This window comes from Camelus bactrianus, chromosome 4 (assembly GCF_048773025.1).
Source record: "Camelus bactrianus isolate YW-2024 breed Bactrian camel chromosome 4, ASM4877302v1, whole genome shotgun sequence".
Lineage (NCBI taxonomy): Eukaryota > Metazoa > Chordata > Mammalia > Artiodactyla > Camelidae > Camelus > Camelus bactrianus.
In genome coordinates, this window is record NC_133542.1 from 67,552,211 (window position 1) to 67,564,754 (window position 12,544).

Sequence of the window (12,544 nt, forward strand, 5' to 3'; positions counted from 1 at the left end):
TCAAAACAGCACTGAACCTGACTGTTTGGCTGGGCCCAAGGTCAGGACAAAGAATCAGAGCCACTTCCCTTGGAGATAAGCAGGACATGAGGAACTTGCTTTAAGGTAAAGGGCTTCAGAGGATCTAGGGAAGTATTTCTTAGGAAGCAAAAAGAGTGTGTCCTTTCTGTTATGTGACCATGACGTTGCCTGAAGCTGAAGCAGCCTTAGCAAGGCCTAAGTGCTAGATGGAGGACAAGGGAAAAGGAGGATGTGGCATCAGGCTGCTGCTCCCTGAGCACCGGCCACTTCATGGAGAGTGCGCCCCGGAGGAAGGGAATCTCTCTGTGCTTCACTTACACACATGAAGGAGTCATAGCAGTAAAAATGTATTTAACAAGGTGTAACTGTGGCTTATGAGGAAGCATGATCAAGATTCAAAACCAGAGTTTGCATATGAAATGCATTGCCTGTGATCTGCTCAACCTTTGACTTTTAATTTAATAAAATGTTATGGGTTAAGACAAAAACAGAAGCAAACACCCCTGACCTCGGGCACGGCTTCCTTGTGCAAAGAGGCAGGGTCGGGAGGACACTCCCCCGGCGCCTCACCACATACACAACCTCTTTTGGTGAATTCAACAGCCAGATGAATGGCAGGTTTCTTGTGGCCTGTGAGGTACGTGTCTTAGCCCTGACCAAACGTGGATTCGCAACACGCCAAGAAGCTACTCACCGGTTCAATTTTCAGAGCGTTTCGGTAGCTGCCGAAGAAAGCGGCCTGGGCCTTGAGGAAGGCTCTGGCCACACCGTCGCCAGTAGTTGTGGAGACCTTCTTCAGCCGGTTCTTCAGCGATGAGATCTGATGATGGAGAGAAAGGAGACATGGCTGAGGGTAGGATACACTCAACACATACAGAAGATCCCTCCAGAAAATCCCTGGGAGGGGGATCCATTTGATATCTTAGCTGCTGGGAGAACAGAAATGCATTTAGTGTTAGGGTAGGTTTTTAAAATTTAAATAAATGCTGCTCCTATTAGAGCACATCTAATAAAAACAAAAACAAACTCACTTTCTAAGCAGTTTCAACGTGCCAGGTAAATGCTTTCACATAAATGTTCTTACTTTATTCTTTCAACACTGCTGTAAGGAAGGGACTGTGTTCCCATTTTACAAGGGTGAAACAGTCCCAGAGAGGTTAGATTACGAGGTTCGATTATGCCTAGAACAAACCCAAGAAGTGGCCCGGTTGGAATATAAATCAAAGTCTTGTAATCTAAGCCCAAGACTACACAAACTTTTTTAGTTCCAATTCTACCTCCTTTTCAGATTACTTACAAATATTAGAAATGACTTACATATAATATACATGATCATATACCTCACATCTCATACTATATATTTATTAAATTAATATATTATATATTTAATAATATATACATTTTAAAAGTATATATTATTATATCCCACATACTCTAAAGGAATAATCTTTAAGTAGACTTACAGATACACACTTCTATAGCTTATAGATGTGCACGCCACAGATTAAAACAAAATAGACAAGAAAGGCATGGCAATGGGAAAAGAAGAAGCCAGGAATAGACTTAGTATATAAATATAAGCCATAAGGTCTTACATGGTAGCTAGAACTAGACTGCAAATTTGACTTACGAGTCTCCTAATGGTCAAAGCAAAAACGGAAATATGAAAAGTTGTGAAATTCATTGGGTCCAAAGCAGTTGCACACACGAACACAAAATTTCCTGAAAGAAGAACTACAAGAGATTTCTCCTACAAGTGCTCAATGTAGGAAAGACTGTGTGACATGACAGTTGTTATCCTCAACATCAGAGACAACATCAAGCTTCCTTCTGTTTCCAATATGCCATTCATCTCAGGATGCCATATTGCACAACTTCTGGGCACACCATTCATACTGTGTTCCATGTGAAAAGTGCTCCTGGAATTGCGCAAGTTGTAGCCTTGACTCAGTGATACAATGGTGAGCAAAACCAGACAGGCGGAAAATACCAATACAAGTGACATTGCTACTACCGTGACGAGCCTGTGATAGACAGAGCTCACCAAGGAGGTCAAGGAAGGCTTCCTGGAGAGAAAGAGGCTTGGGCTGAAATCTGAAGGATGAGCTAAAGTAAACTCGCAAATACCAAACACAGGGATCAGCATTTACAAAGACACTATAGTGAGAAGGAGTTCAGAGACTAGAGTGAACTGTGGCTTCAGTGGAGAGAATGATGGAGAAAATAGCTTAAATGAGGATAGAGGGAAAGAAAGGCAGGGGTCAAGAGCTGTGAATACATTAAAGAATTTTTCCTTTCATTTTGAGATAAATGTAAAGTTAATGACTGTTTTTAAGCATGCAGGTGACATATCAAGAACACATTTCAGGAATCTGTATGGGGCTTAGATTGGCCTGAAATTATTTAAGATTAAATTTAGGATAAAAATTAAAGATGAAATAGAAAATTAGATGCAGATGGTCCATGAATCACGTACAAATTTTTGATATGAATGAGTGATGACTATTTTTCTAGGTCTAGGTGCTATAGCTTTCCTCAGGCTCCCAAAGGTGCCTGTGAATCTAAAAATATTAAGAATCTGGGATGGATTATATATACTTTTGAAATGCTCCATGGACAATATTTCTTCTTACCAAGCTTCTGATAAGCGGTTTTTAATAGCTTATATTAAGATATATTTTACACATCATAAAACTCATTCTTTTAAAATATATATTCAGTAGTTTTTAGTACAGTGACAACACTGTAGAACTATCACTATTATCTAATTCCAGAACATTTCATCAAAAGAAAACCTATCTTATTGGTGGTCATTTCTCACTCCCACTAATCCTGCCCCACTCCTCCCTCACCCCAGTCCCAAGTAACCATTCACCCACTTTCTGTCTATGAATTTGCCTATTCTGAACATTTCATATAAAGGGAATCATACAATATGTGGTCTTTTTTTGTGACTGGGCTTCTTTCATTTAGAATAATGCTCACTATAAACACGTTTCATCCACACTGTAGTACTTATTAGTACTTCATTCTTTTTCACAGCTGAATACTATTCCATCATATGGGTAGACCACATTTTATTCACCTCTTCATCTGTTGATGGGTATCTGGGTCATTTCCACTTTCTGGCTATTATGAATAATGCTGTGACAAACATTCATATACAAGCTTTTACATGGAGACAGCAGAGATTTTTGAGGCAAGAAACTGGATGGCAAAAATCCTCAGTTGCCAGATAAGCTAAAAGGACACATGAAGTCGTGGAGCACAGTGCTTTGCACACAGTAAGTCAAACCATCAAGTCAGAAGGGACGGGAAAGTGCATTTGTCAGGGTGGCCACCCCACCTCTGCTCAGAGGTGGGCCAGGGAAAACAATTTTCCTCTGGAAGCAGTTTGGAGTATGTCTCAACACCTAGGTGTAAGGACTCTGTTTACTGTGAGCTCCCCTACTCTGGTTCACACACACCATAGCACCATGGTGGTGAGAGCCCACCAGAGGCAGTGCAGGCCCTCGGCGCCCTGGCACACTGGCACACTGTCATGTACCTCCAACTTAACACGGCAGTATGAAAAAGAAACAGGCTTTATGAAAATGTTAAAAATATTGCCCACTTCCCACCCTCCAAATAATAAAAATCCTGCCTCTCCCAGGGACTAGGGTGACATTTCCATTCTTTGAAAAAGTGCAAGCCAGTGTCGCTCTTTTGGCTCCTCAAAGCCCTTGGGCCACCTGTGCGGCAGATTATTCCTCACTTAACCTTCCCCGGCCTTTCCCTTTCATTCGGGAGGTGTTTAATTACCTTGGATTCACAAGGCTGCACTTCAGGTGAGCTCTCCTAATGGCCTCATTACCATTTTACACAAAGAAGTCGTTGCTGATTGTAACTGAGCAAATAGGAGTGTGTGCCTTCCTGCCTGCCCCTGCTGCTCTGAAACCAGCCAAGTGGGCCTGGGCTCTTGGTGCCCCTGTGACCACTTAGGCCAAGACTTCTGAAGACCTCTCCTTACCCTGCAACAAGGAGAAGCTTTTGTCAGCACTTCAAACTTTGAAACTTCAAGTATATGCGCATCTGATGACTGGTGATAGCATTTTGTCCTTTAAATAAAAGCGAGGAAAGAGAATCTAAGGCTTAAGTAACCCACAGTCATACATCTAAAACCGAACTTGCTCTGAGTGCTCCTGCGGGTGCTGGTCAAATCATTAACATTGGGCTCATCAGGCATAATTTTTTGGGGGGGCCAGAAATGCCAGTGAGGGTGGCTTCCTCCTTTAATGAGGTATCAGGAGGGGGACAGAAAACAAAGGGAAGAGAGTACAAAATTGAACTCATTACCTTCTTAGCCCCCTCCTCCTCCTGTGTCCCATCTTGGTTACCGCAGCCACATCCACCCAGTCTCCTAGGCTAGACTTGCACATTAGATTCCATTCTTCTCCTTCCCTTCCCATAACCGTTCTCCACATCTTACCAACACCACCCCAAATATACCCTGAATTTGCCCTCTCCTCTCAGTGCCCTTGACCTTGGCCTTGTGCTGTTCAGCTCTAGTCACCCTCTCTTGGCACCAGTTGGTGGAGCAGTTTTCTAGATGGGCTCTCTGTCTTCAGTTTTCCCTCAATGCCATCACCCATAGCTGTCCCAGTATTCTTGGAAATAGATGAATCTGACCTCTATCAAAATCTGCCATCACCACCTGCAGAAAAACAGCCTAACTCCTCAGAGCAGTCTGTGATCCTCTCCTCAACTGGCCTCTCTTCCCTTGGCCCCACTTAACGTATACTTGACTGATACTGAATTGCTATCCAGAAGTATATGCCACCCTCCAGCCCAAACATATGCTGACAACTCAAATGGAGTTGTCCCTTGGCCCTTTCTGTCCTACTTGTGAATATCTTTTCACCCTTTGAAAGACCATCCAAGTGCCCCTCAGTTGGGGCCTATTAAGTAAATTATACCACATCCTTACAACGAAATACTGCAGAGCTGCTAAGATGTGGCAGTACTCTATGAACTCTCATGAAAAAATGTCCACAAACTACTGCCAAATGGGGAGGTGGAGGGACACAAGTCGCAGAGCAATATATATAACATAAATCATTTAAAAATTATATATATGTATGTTCACATACGTAGTAAGAATCTGAAATGCCATGTATCAAACTTGAACCATGCATGGATGCTTTCACTTTGTATTTCATGCACTTTTGATTGTTTTGATGATCCTTTATAAAAAAAAAGTATGTTACTTTCATAATAAAGAATTTAAATGAGGTGTTTTTCTTTAATAGTCAAATTCAACATTGCCTTGGGTTAAGGGAAAGAGGAAATCTAGATGTCCCCTCCTTTGTGAAGCCTTCCCTGACCACTAAGACAGGCTTAATGACACCCTACCTGGGCCCCCTCGGACTGCATAGGTGATTTGTCCATGAACTGTAGTGTCTACCACCTTTGATGCTAGACTGTGAACTCCCAGAAGGGCCAGCAGTGGGCCAGCAGCGTTTGGCCCAGTGTCATCATTCAGCACTTTTTGCTAAGTGAAAGAACAGATGATTGAGTGTTTTGACATCTTGAAAAGTATTTCCAGTGGCTGAGCCTCCCTGCTTGTGTGAAAGTCTGGGATCACATTCTTCAGTGATTGATCATTGGAAGAAACTGGTTTCAGTTGGGAAGGATTGGGAGAGAAATTGATACTCATGTACTTCCCTTTTGCAGAAGGCCATCACTAAGATGCAACAAAATTACAAGGAAAATGAACCTCTGGTTGCCGAATGAGTGAAGGTGGACAACAGGACCAGTCTTAACACAACACTGCAAAATGCCATGTGTCCAGTAACATGTGCCGGTGTCCCCACCCCCACCCCAGCCCACACCTGCCTCCTGTCTGACCTGGTCACTAGGCTCTACCTCTCAGGTCTCTTGGCTTCGCCTGCTCCTTTGTCCCACGCACTCCTCAGGCAGCAGAGTGTAGAGCTCAAATCACAAAAGCCTACATCTAAGATTGGAAACCTGGCTTCCTAACTTTCTTAACATTTCTGAGCTTCAGTTTCCTTTGCTGTAAAATGAGGTACCTGCAACATACATACATGGTGAGGATTAAAATATAATGGATGTAAAATGGAGAACAGACGTAGCAGATTGCCTAGCTTTGTGTTTTGTTGAATTAGTACCTGGACTACTTTCAACTGGTGGCCCTTCTTCTATTTTCTTCCTGGTCCAATCCATCCTCTGCACTGAATTATCTTTCTAAAATGAGAGGTTGAATCATATCACTCCCTTCCTCTAGAACTTTCAGTGACTCCAGGGTGCTAACATAATAAAGTCCAAATTCCTTAGCACAATATTCGAGTCCTTCTAGGGGTCTGGCTCCAGCTGTATTTCCAACTTTATCTTCTACTCAATTTCAGAGGCCTCAAACTATCCCCAAGCCTGGGATACTCTTTATTCCATTCTCTAACAAAACCCTCTATTAAAAACAAAAGTCGCTGACTTTTCGGTGCTGCCCTCTGTCAGAACAAATAGCTGTTTCTCAGGGCACGTTAGCCTGTGACTCTGGTTGATGCCCAGTCTTGGCAGGCCCCATGCTGGAGATGTGCTGGGAACAGAGCTGCATCTGACCAGGGCCCAGCTCCTGAGGGCTTGCAATCAAGCCCCCCAGTCCAGCCACAAGTTAGCTTATTACTACTTCAAAAGGGGTTCACACATTGCAACCATCATTATCCTACTATTTAGCTTTTTGTAATAACCAGCAGCTTATATATCTTCCTTCCCGCTACAATGAAGACCCTTGCAATTCATATCAGCACTGGGCAAGTGTAGGTTTATTTCTTCATCACTTGGTTGCAATCTGTGGGGGGAGGGGAGAATAAGGATGGCATACTCTTCACCTAGTCACTTCTAGGACACTCCTCTCCACCTCTTTTCATCAGTGCTGGCACTTTGAGATCTGTCAGCAGCTTCCTATTGCTCTGAGGATAAAGGTGAGAGTCCTAGTCTGGCCTGCAAGCCTTTCTCAGAGCCGAGGCTCCTGCATTTTCTCCATGGCTTCAGCCATACCCACTGGGCTCCAGTCTCACCCAAGACCTTTGGATAGGTGACCTGCTCTCACCACCATCACCTCCCTGCCCAGCGCCCAGCACTGTGCAAAGGCCTTTCCACAAATCATCTATCACCCATGTTGACCAAGGTGGTAGCTGCAATTAAATGTATGAAATGTAGCTGGTGTGACTGAGGAAATGAATTTTATTTCATTTTAATCAATTAAAATTTAAATAGCCACATGTGAATATTGGCTACCATACTGGACAACACGGGGCCCTAGATCAACTCCTCTTCCTCCTTCAGATCTCAGCTCAAATACCACTTGCTCAGTCTGACCCCCTCAGACTAGACCGAGGTTCCCCTGTCATATACTCTCACTGCGCCTTTCCTTCACAGACAGACAGCAAGGTGATGGTGTTGTGCAACCATCCATACTGTCTGTCTCTCCCATCAGACTGAATGTTCCAGAGAGGCAGGGACCATGGCCATCCTCAGTGCTGGCACAACATCACAAGTAGAGATATGGTTCTTCTCAAAGTCTGACTGAGGGGGCCCACTTTTTGCATGAACTGCTCAGTGTCAGAACTGGAGTTAAAAGATTTTTTTTTTTTTTTGACAAATCAGACACCCAGCAGCAGCTTGAAGGGGCAGGGAACAGAATCACTTTTTAAAAATAATCCCCCTTTTAAAAAAGCCCCCCTTCTAAAAATAGCCCTTAAATACTAAGGCAAATTGATTCTTCCTTTTTCTGAATAAACCAGACCTCAAGGCTTTGCTATAAGCTGGGGCATGTCTGCAGAGGGCGGAAGGCATCACTGCCTTGTTTGCCCATCTTCAGGGCCACACACACATTGGCTCCTCTGCTCCCTTCATGTGGGCAACAAAAAATGGCCCGGTGCACCTATACACACCTCACTTAGTTCTTGCCTCAAATTTGAAGCAAAAAGTCTTGATACGGAAAGGCCATCCCACCCCACTCTCTTTTTTAGTAGTAGTTTCTGGGAAAACCAGGAATTCATCAGGGAAAAGGAATAGGAACTAGTATTTATCAAGCACTCTACCAGGTACCAAAAGCCACGGCAGGTGTTTTCATACCCAGCATTGTATTAAAATTTCAGCACAAGTGAGCTAGGCAGGGAGTTAGCCCCACTGTACAGATGAGGAAAGTGAGCCTCGGCCCCATCTCACACAGCTAGGATAGCAAGGGGCAGAGGTCAGAGTCAAGCCCAAGTCTGTCTTACTCCACAGTCCCTGCTATTCCATTCATTCTCACTGCTGCCAGGATTTCTTAGACCAGCAAATCAGATTTGTCCACGATACTGGTTTATTTTTTCCACAACTTAATATATCTCCATTATTGCTTCCTCTCATTCCTTGCTTTTCTGTTTCTTTCTTGAGAACGTGGTTGTACCTTGACCTCGGTTGGCTTTAATTGCTTCTTCTGCATCCCATTTTCCCCTCAGAGATCCCAGTTCTCCGTGGGGGAGAGGGGACTGCGCTAGTTATGCTGCGCTCCAAGCTGGGGCTGCTATGACCCGAGGGGCCCAGGGCTCTGCTCCCTCTGTCTTTCCTGACATCTTATGCGCCGAGCATTAAGTCAGAAAGTTAGAGGCAAGCATTGCAATTCTAAGCAGCTTTTTGTTAGACAAAAGGATCAATTTTCATTATGTGAGTGGCTACTTCGCTACATGCTGTAACGGCTTTGTTGAGCATCCTGAGGACAAACTATCAGGTCCTCAGGATGACATTCCTGGAGTCAAAAAAAAATTAAAAAGAAAAAGGCCACTTCCACTATCTGCCAAATAAAGCTCAGGAGGAGTCTTGCATACACACTGCCCTCCAGCCCCCTCCCCGTGTGTTTAATCCTAGTACCTCAGCATTGTAAACTGAAACACACAGTAGCAAAGGTTTTTGCATTTTTCTATTTATTTCTAATACTCATCTTCCTCCAAACACCTTTTCTTTTTTGCCCATAGGAAGTGAAATTGTCTTTGTTTTCCTTAAAAAACAATTTAGCTCTAATACACACACACACACACACACACACACACACACACACACACACACACACAATGCAGCTGAACGCTAAAGGAGGCTACAAGAGCTGAGCTCAAAGTAAATGTGTATTTATAATATTAGGTGGTCATTCAATAAAAAGATTATTTCTACCCAAATACATGCACGTATGTATGCTTATGTATATATGCATCCATGGAGAATCTTCAAAGAAGGGTTTTCTCTCTCATACTTCTGGCAGTTTAGGTTTAAAGGTCAGATTTAAACTATCACCATGTTTCACAATGCAATCTGTGCAGTGCCGCGTAATGAAATGGTTCAGTAAAGGTGCTCGTGGAAATTCTTTTAATTAGGTCTAAGGCTTTTCAGTTGTCAACATGAATAAACCAAGAACCATTCTCTTGCAAACACAATGCACAAAATACAAATGTAAGTTACCTTTGAAGAGACAGATACTCACTGGCAAAAGGAAAGTTATAACACATGTTTTTTACAACATATCCTTCACCAATTTTCTAAAAAAATACCAACATCTTTCAACAACAAAATGGACTGCAAGTCAAAAATAAAGCTGCTACTCTATTTCTAATGAACCAGGACACTAATGCTTGGTTCTAATGAAAAGTATTTGGAGGAAGACTAAAGTTAATCATAACTAAAAATGTTTACCAAGAGACTAACGACTTTCTTTGCGAGCAAAAGCCACCTTTCTATTTAACTATAATTAATCCTACAGATCGGCGGTATTTCAGTCAGATATGTGAATGTCCCAAAATGACTCCTGCAAATTGAATGATATCGATTAAAAATGCAACAAAATGCACTTTTGCCCTCAGCACCACTATCTGAGGCTCAAAAATAACACAGTAGGAACGTCATCAAGACCCCTGCTTTTCAAAGCTGTGTTGACAAACTAAACTATCTGGGTTTGGAATTTTTAGCTGTCAGCTCGAACATGAATCTAGGGATTGAAATTCACAAAACGAAAACTAGAAGAAAATGGTAGGTTGCTTGGGGAAGTTGGATTGTATCTGCATCGAGCTCTGATGGAAAAAGCAAAACTAAATCCAATCACCACCAAGGGTACAGATTTAGATGGATACTTTATAAAAGCCAATCGGCTGGTCTGGGGAACAGGAGACATGGAATGGGACAACTCAAATGGAGCAATGGCAGCATGAAATAAACATGTGTAATAAATCAACACATTGATTAATCAGCCAATGAATGCATGTCTAGCAAACCCTGAGTTCAAATCCTGACTCAGTTGCTGTCCATTAGCTGGATGCCTTTAGGCAAGTTACTTAACCTCTTCTCTCCATTTATCAAAAAAAGAGGAAAAGTACCTCCCCCTTTCCCCCAGGATTGTTATGTAGATTAAATGTCAAGATTTTCAAAGCCTCTAGCACAGTTCCTGGCACACAGTAGGAGCCTAAATAGATGGTGGCTATTCTTCCACACTAACCCAACTCCACAGCCAAAACTACCTAAGCCAGTATTTTAGCATTAAAAAGAGTTAACATGCTCACAATTAACATTTTCTAGGGCATCAATTACTGAAACGTCACTCATTATGCTAAGCCTAGTGGGTTTATCTAGTGACCCAAACTCGTGTGTATTTGGGAGTTAATGAAGTGCTTGGTGTTTACAGAGATAAAAGCAGGATTTGTCTCAGCAACAATCCTGGGCTGAATGGATACAGATTTCCATGCCTAGGGATGCAGCCGGGCCGGATCCACGGTGGACCACATGGATACATCCACACAGAGTGAGATATCTCCCAAGGGGATCTGGACATCTCCACCTCCTCAGGAGAGGAAAAAAACAGGAAGGGGGGGGTGGGAAGTGTGTATAATAGATGTGTTTCACAGTGTCCCTGCTGTGATGAACAACTTGATCCACTTACAGTTCCAAACACATGATGCATAAAAGAGCTGACAGAAATTCAATTCTTGCAAAGAAAAGCATCTGCTCTCTAGTGGGAACGGCCAAACATTAAGCAGTTTTAAGGCAGGGCAAAGACCTAGCGGAGCACACTTCATTATCTAGATAGCCAGAGTCAAGAAATGCCGAGGATCACAAACGAACGAAGTAGCAGCCGAGATTCCAAGCATTAATTACCCAGAGTAAAATGATTCAAGTTAAATCTTTGCTACGACAAATATTAAACCCAGCTGTGTTTATGTAGCAGTTGTGAAAAAGAAGGAAAAAAAGAAATCCGTGTACAATATCTGTGAGCTCTGCCAGTTAATTGAATTCGCTGGCAGCACTTCCTCTACCACGAGCCAAACATCCTCAAAGATAAAATGTAGCTTTTAAACAGACCTGGGGAAAACGGAATCAAGAAATTTCAACCAATAAAACACAACTCTTTACTGGTATAAAAGTAAAGTAAAATTCAGTAATGAAAGGAAGGAAGTCTCTTAAACATTTACTGCATTCCAAAGCTTGGAGTTGCAGTTTATTGCTGAGGTCTCTTCTGATGTCCCACAGTGCTCCTGCTCCAGCATCTTTAATGAAGTGCAATAAACCCCTATAAAATACTCGATTGTTGACAAATCATACACACACACACTCGGGGCAAGGCCCACTGGATCACAATGCTCCTTCCCTTCCTGCATGAAATTTACAAGTCGTGGGGTGGACATGGTCATGGAGAGTGGTCCAACACAGAACAGAGACCTACAGATGCTCCCCTAAAAGCATGAGGAATGAATGACTGGATAATGATGATAGGTGATACTGCTAAGAATTCTCGTCAGCAAACTGTCCTCTGACCTCAAGTCCAATGTTAGATTTGGGGTAGGGGAAGCTTTGGACAGATTCTAGGAACCAGAGAAGCAACAAGGGGTTGGATCCAACGCTCTACCCTTAGTCTGGGTAGTGTAGTGTAGTGCAGGGCAGACCCTATCATATCACTACCTGACTTAACTTAGTTGGTTCCCCACTGCCCAAAATATGAAATCCAAACTAGTTTTTATGACAGAAGGCCATTTCCAATCTGGTCCCTCCTGGCTACTTCTTTGGTCTCATTTTTTGTCCCTCCCAACCACACATCCTATGTTCCAGCTGGACTAGACTATTATCCCCGGCCCAAATACATTACACTTTTGTTCACACCTCCAGCCTTGATGCATTCCATTCCCGCCTCCCAGTATGCTCATCTCTCCTTTTCCAGGAATAGTGCCTGTTTCTTGTATATCTCCATGTTCCTTTGGTCCAACACACTGAGCACACATCCAAAAAACTTTGGCTGGATAAGTAATCTCCATTTCTGAACTGGCTATCGATCTGCCCATTTGGGACATTCTGAACCAGAAGTGTCTGGAGGTCCCTGTGGATGGAAACAAAGCTGCTGGTGTAAGTGAGGAGGAGAGCGACAGAGCTGTGCCAGGAGAGGCAGGGAGAGACTGGATTACAAAGGGCTGTGTTATGGAGATTGCATTTTCTCCAGAGGAAAATAAAGAAT

The 12,544-nt window shown here is 43.0% G+C and overlaps 1 protein-coding gene across 7 annotated transcripts in view; it reads right to left on the bottom strand.

Annotated features, from left to right (window-relative positions):
* DENND1A (DENN domain containing 1A) overlaps positions 1 to 12,544 on the bottom strand; it is a 470,473-nt gene that overhangs the window by 143,174 nt on the left and 314,755 nt on the right. For all 7 annotated transcript variants that reach the window (XM_074362200.1, XM_074362199.1, XM_074362197.1 and 4 more), the window contains one exon: positions 716 to 841. In XM_074362200.1, the coding sequence (XP_074218301.1) occupies positions 716 to 841 (126 nt within the window). The remainder of the gene's footprint in view (positions 1 to 715; positions 842 to 12,544) is intronic.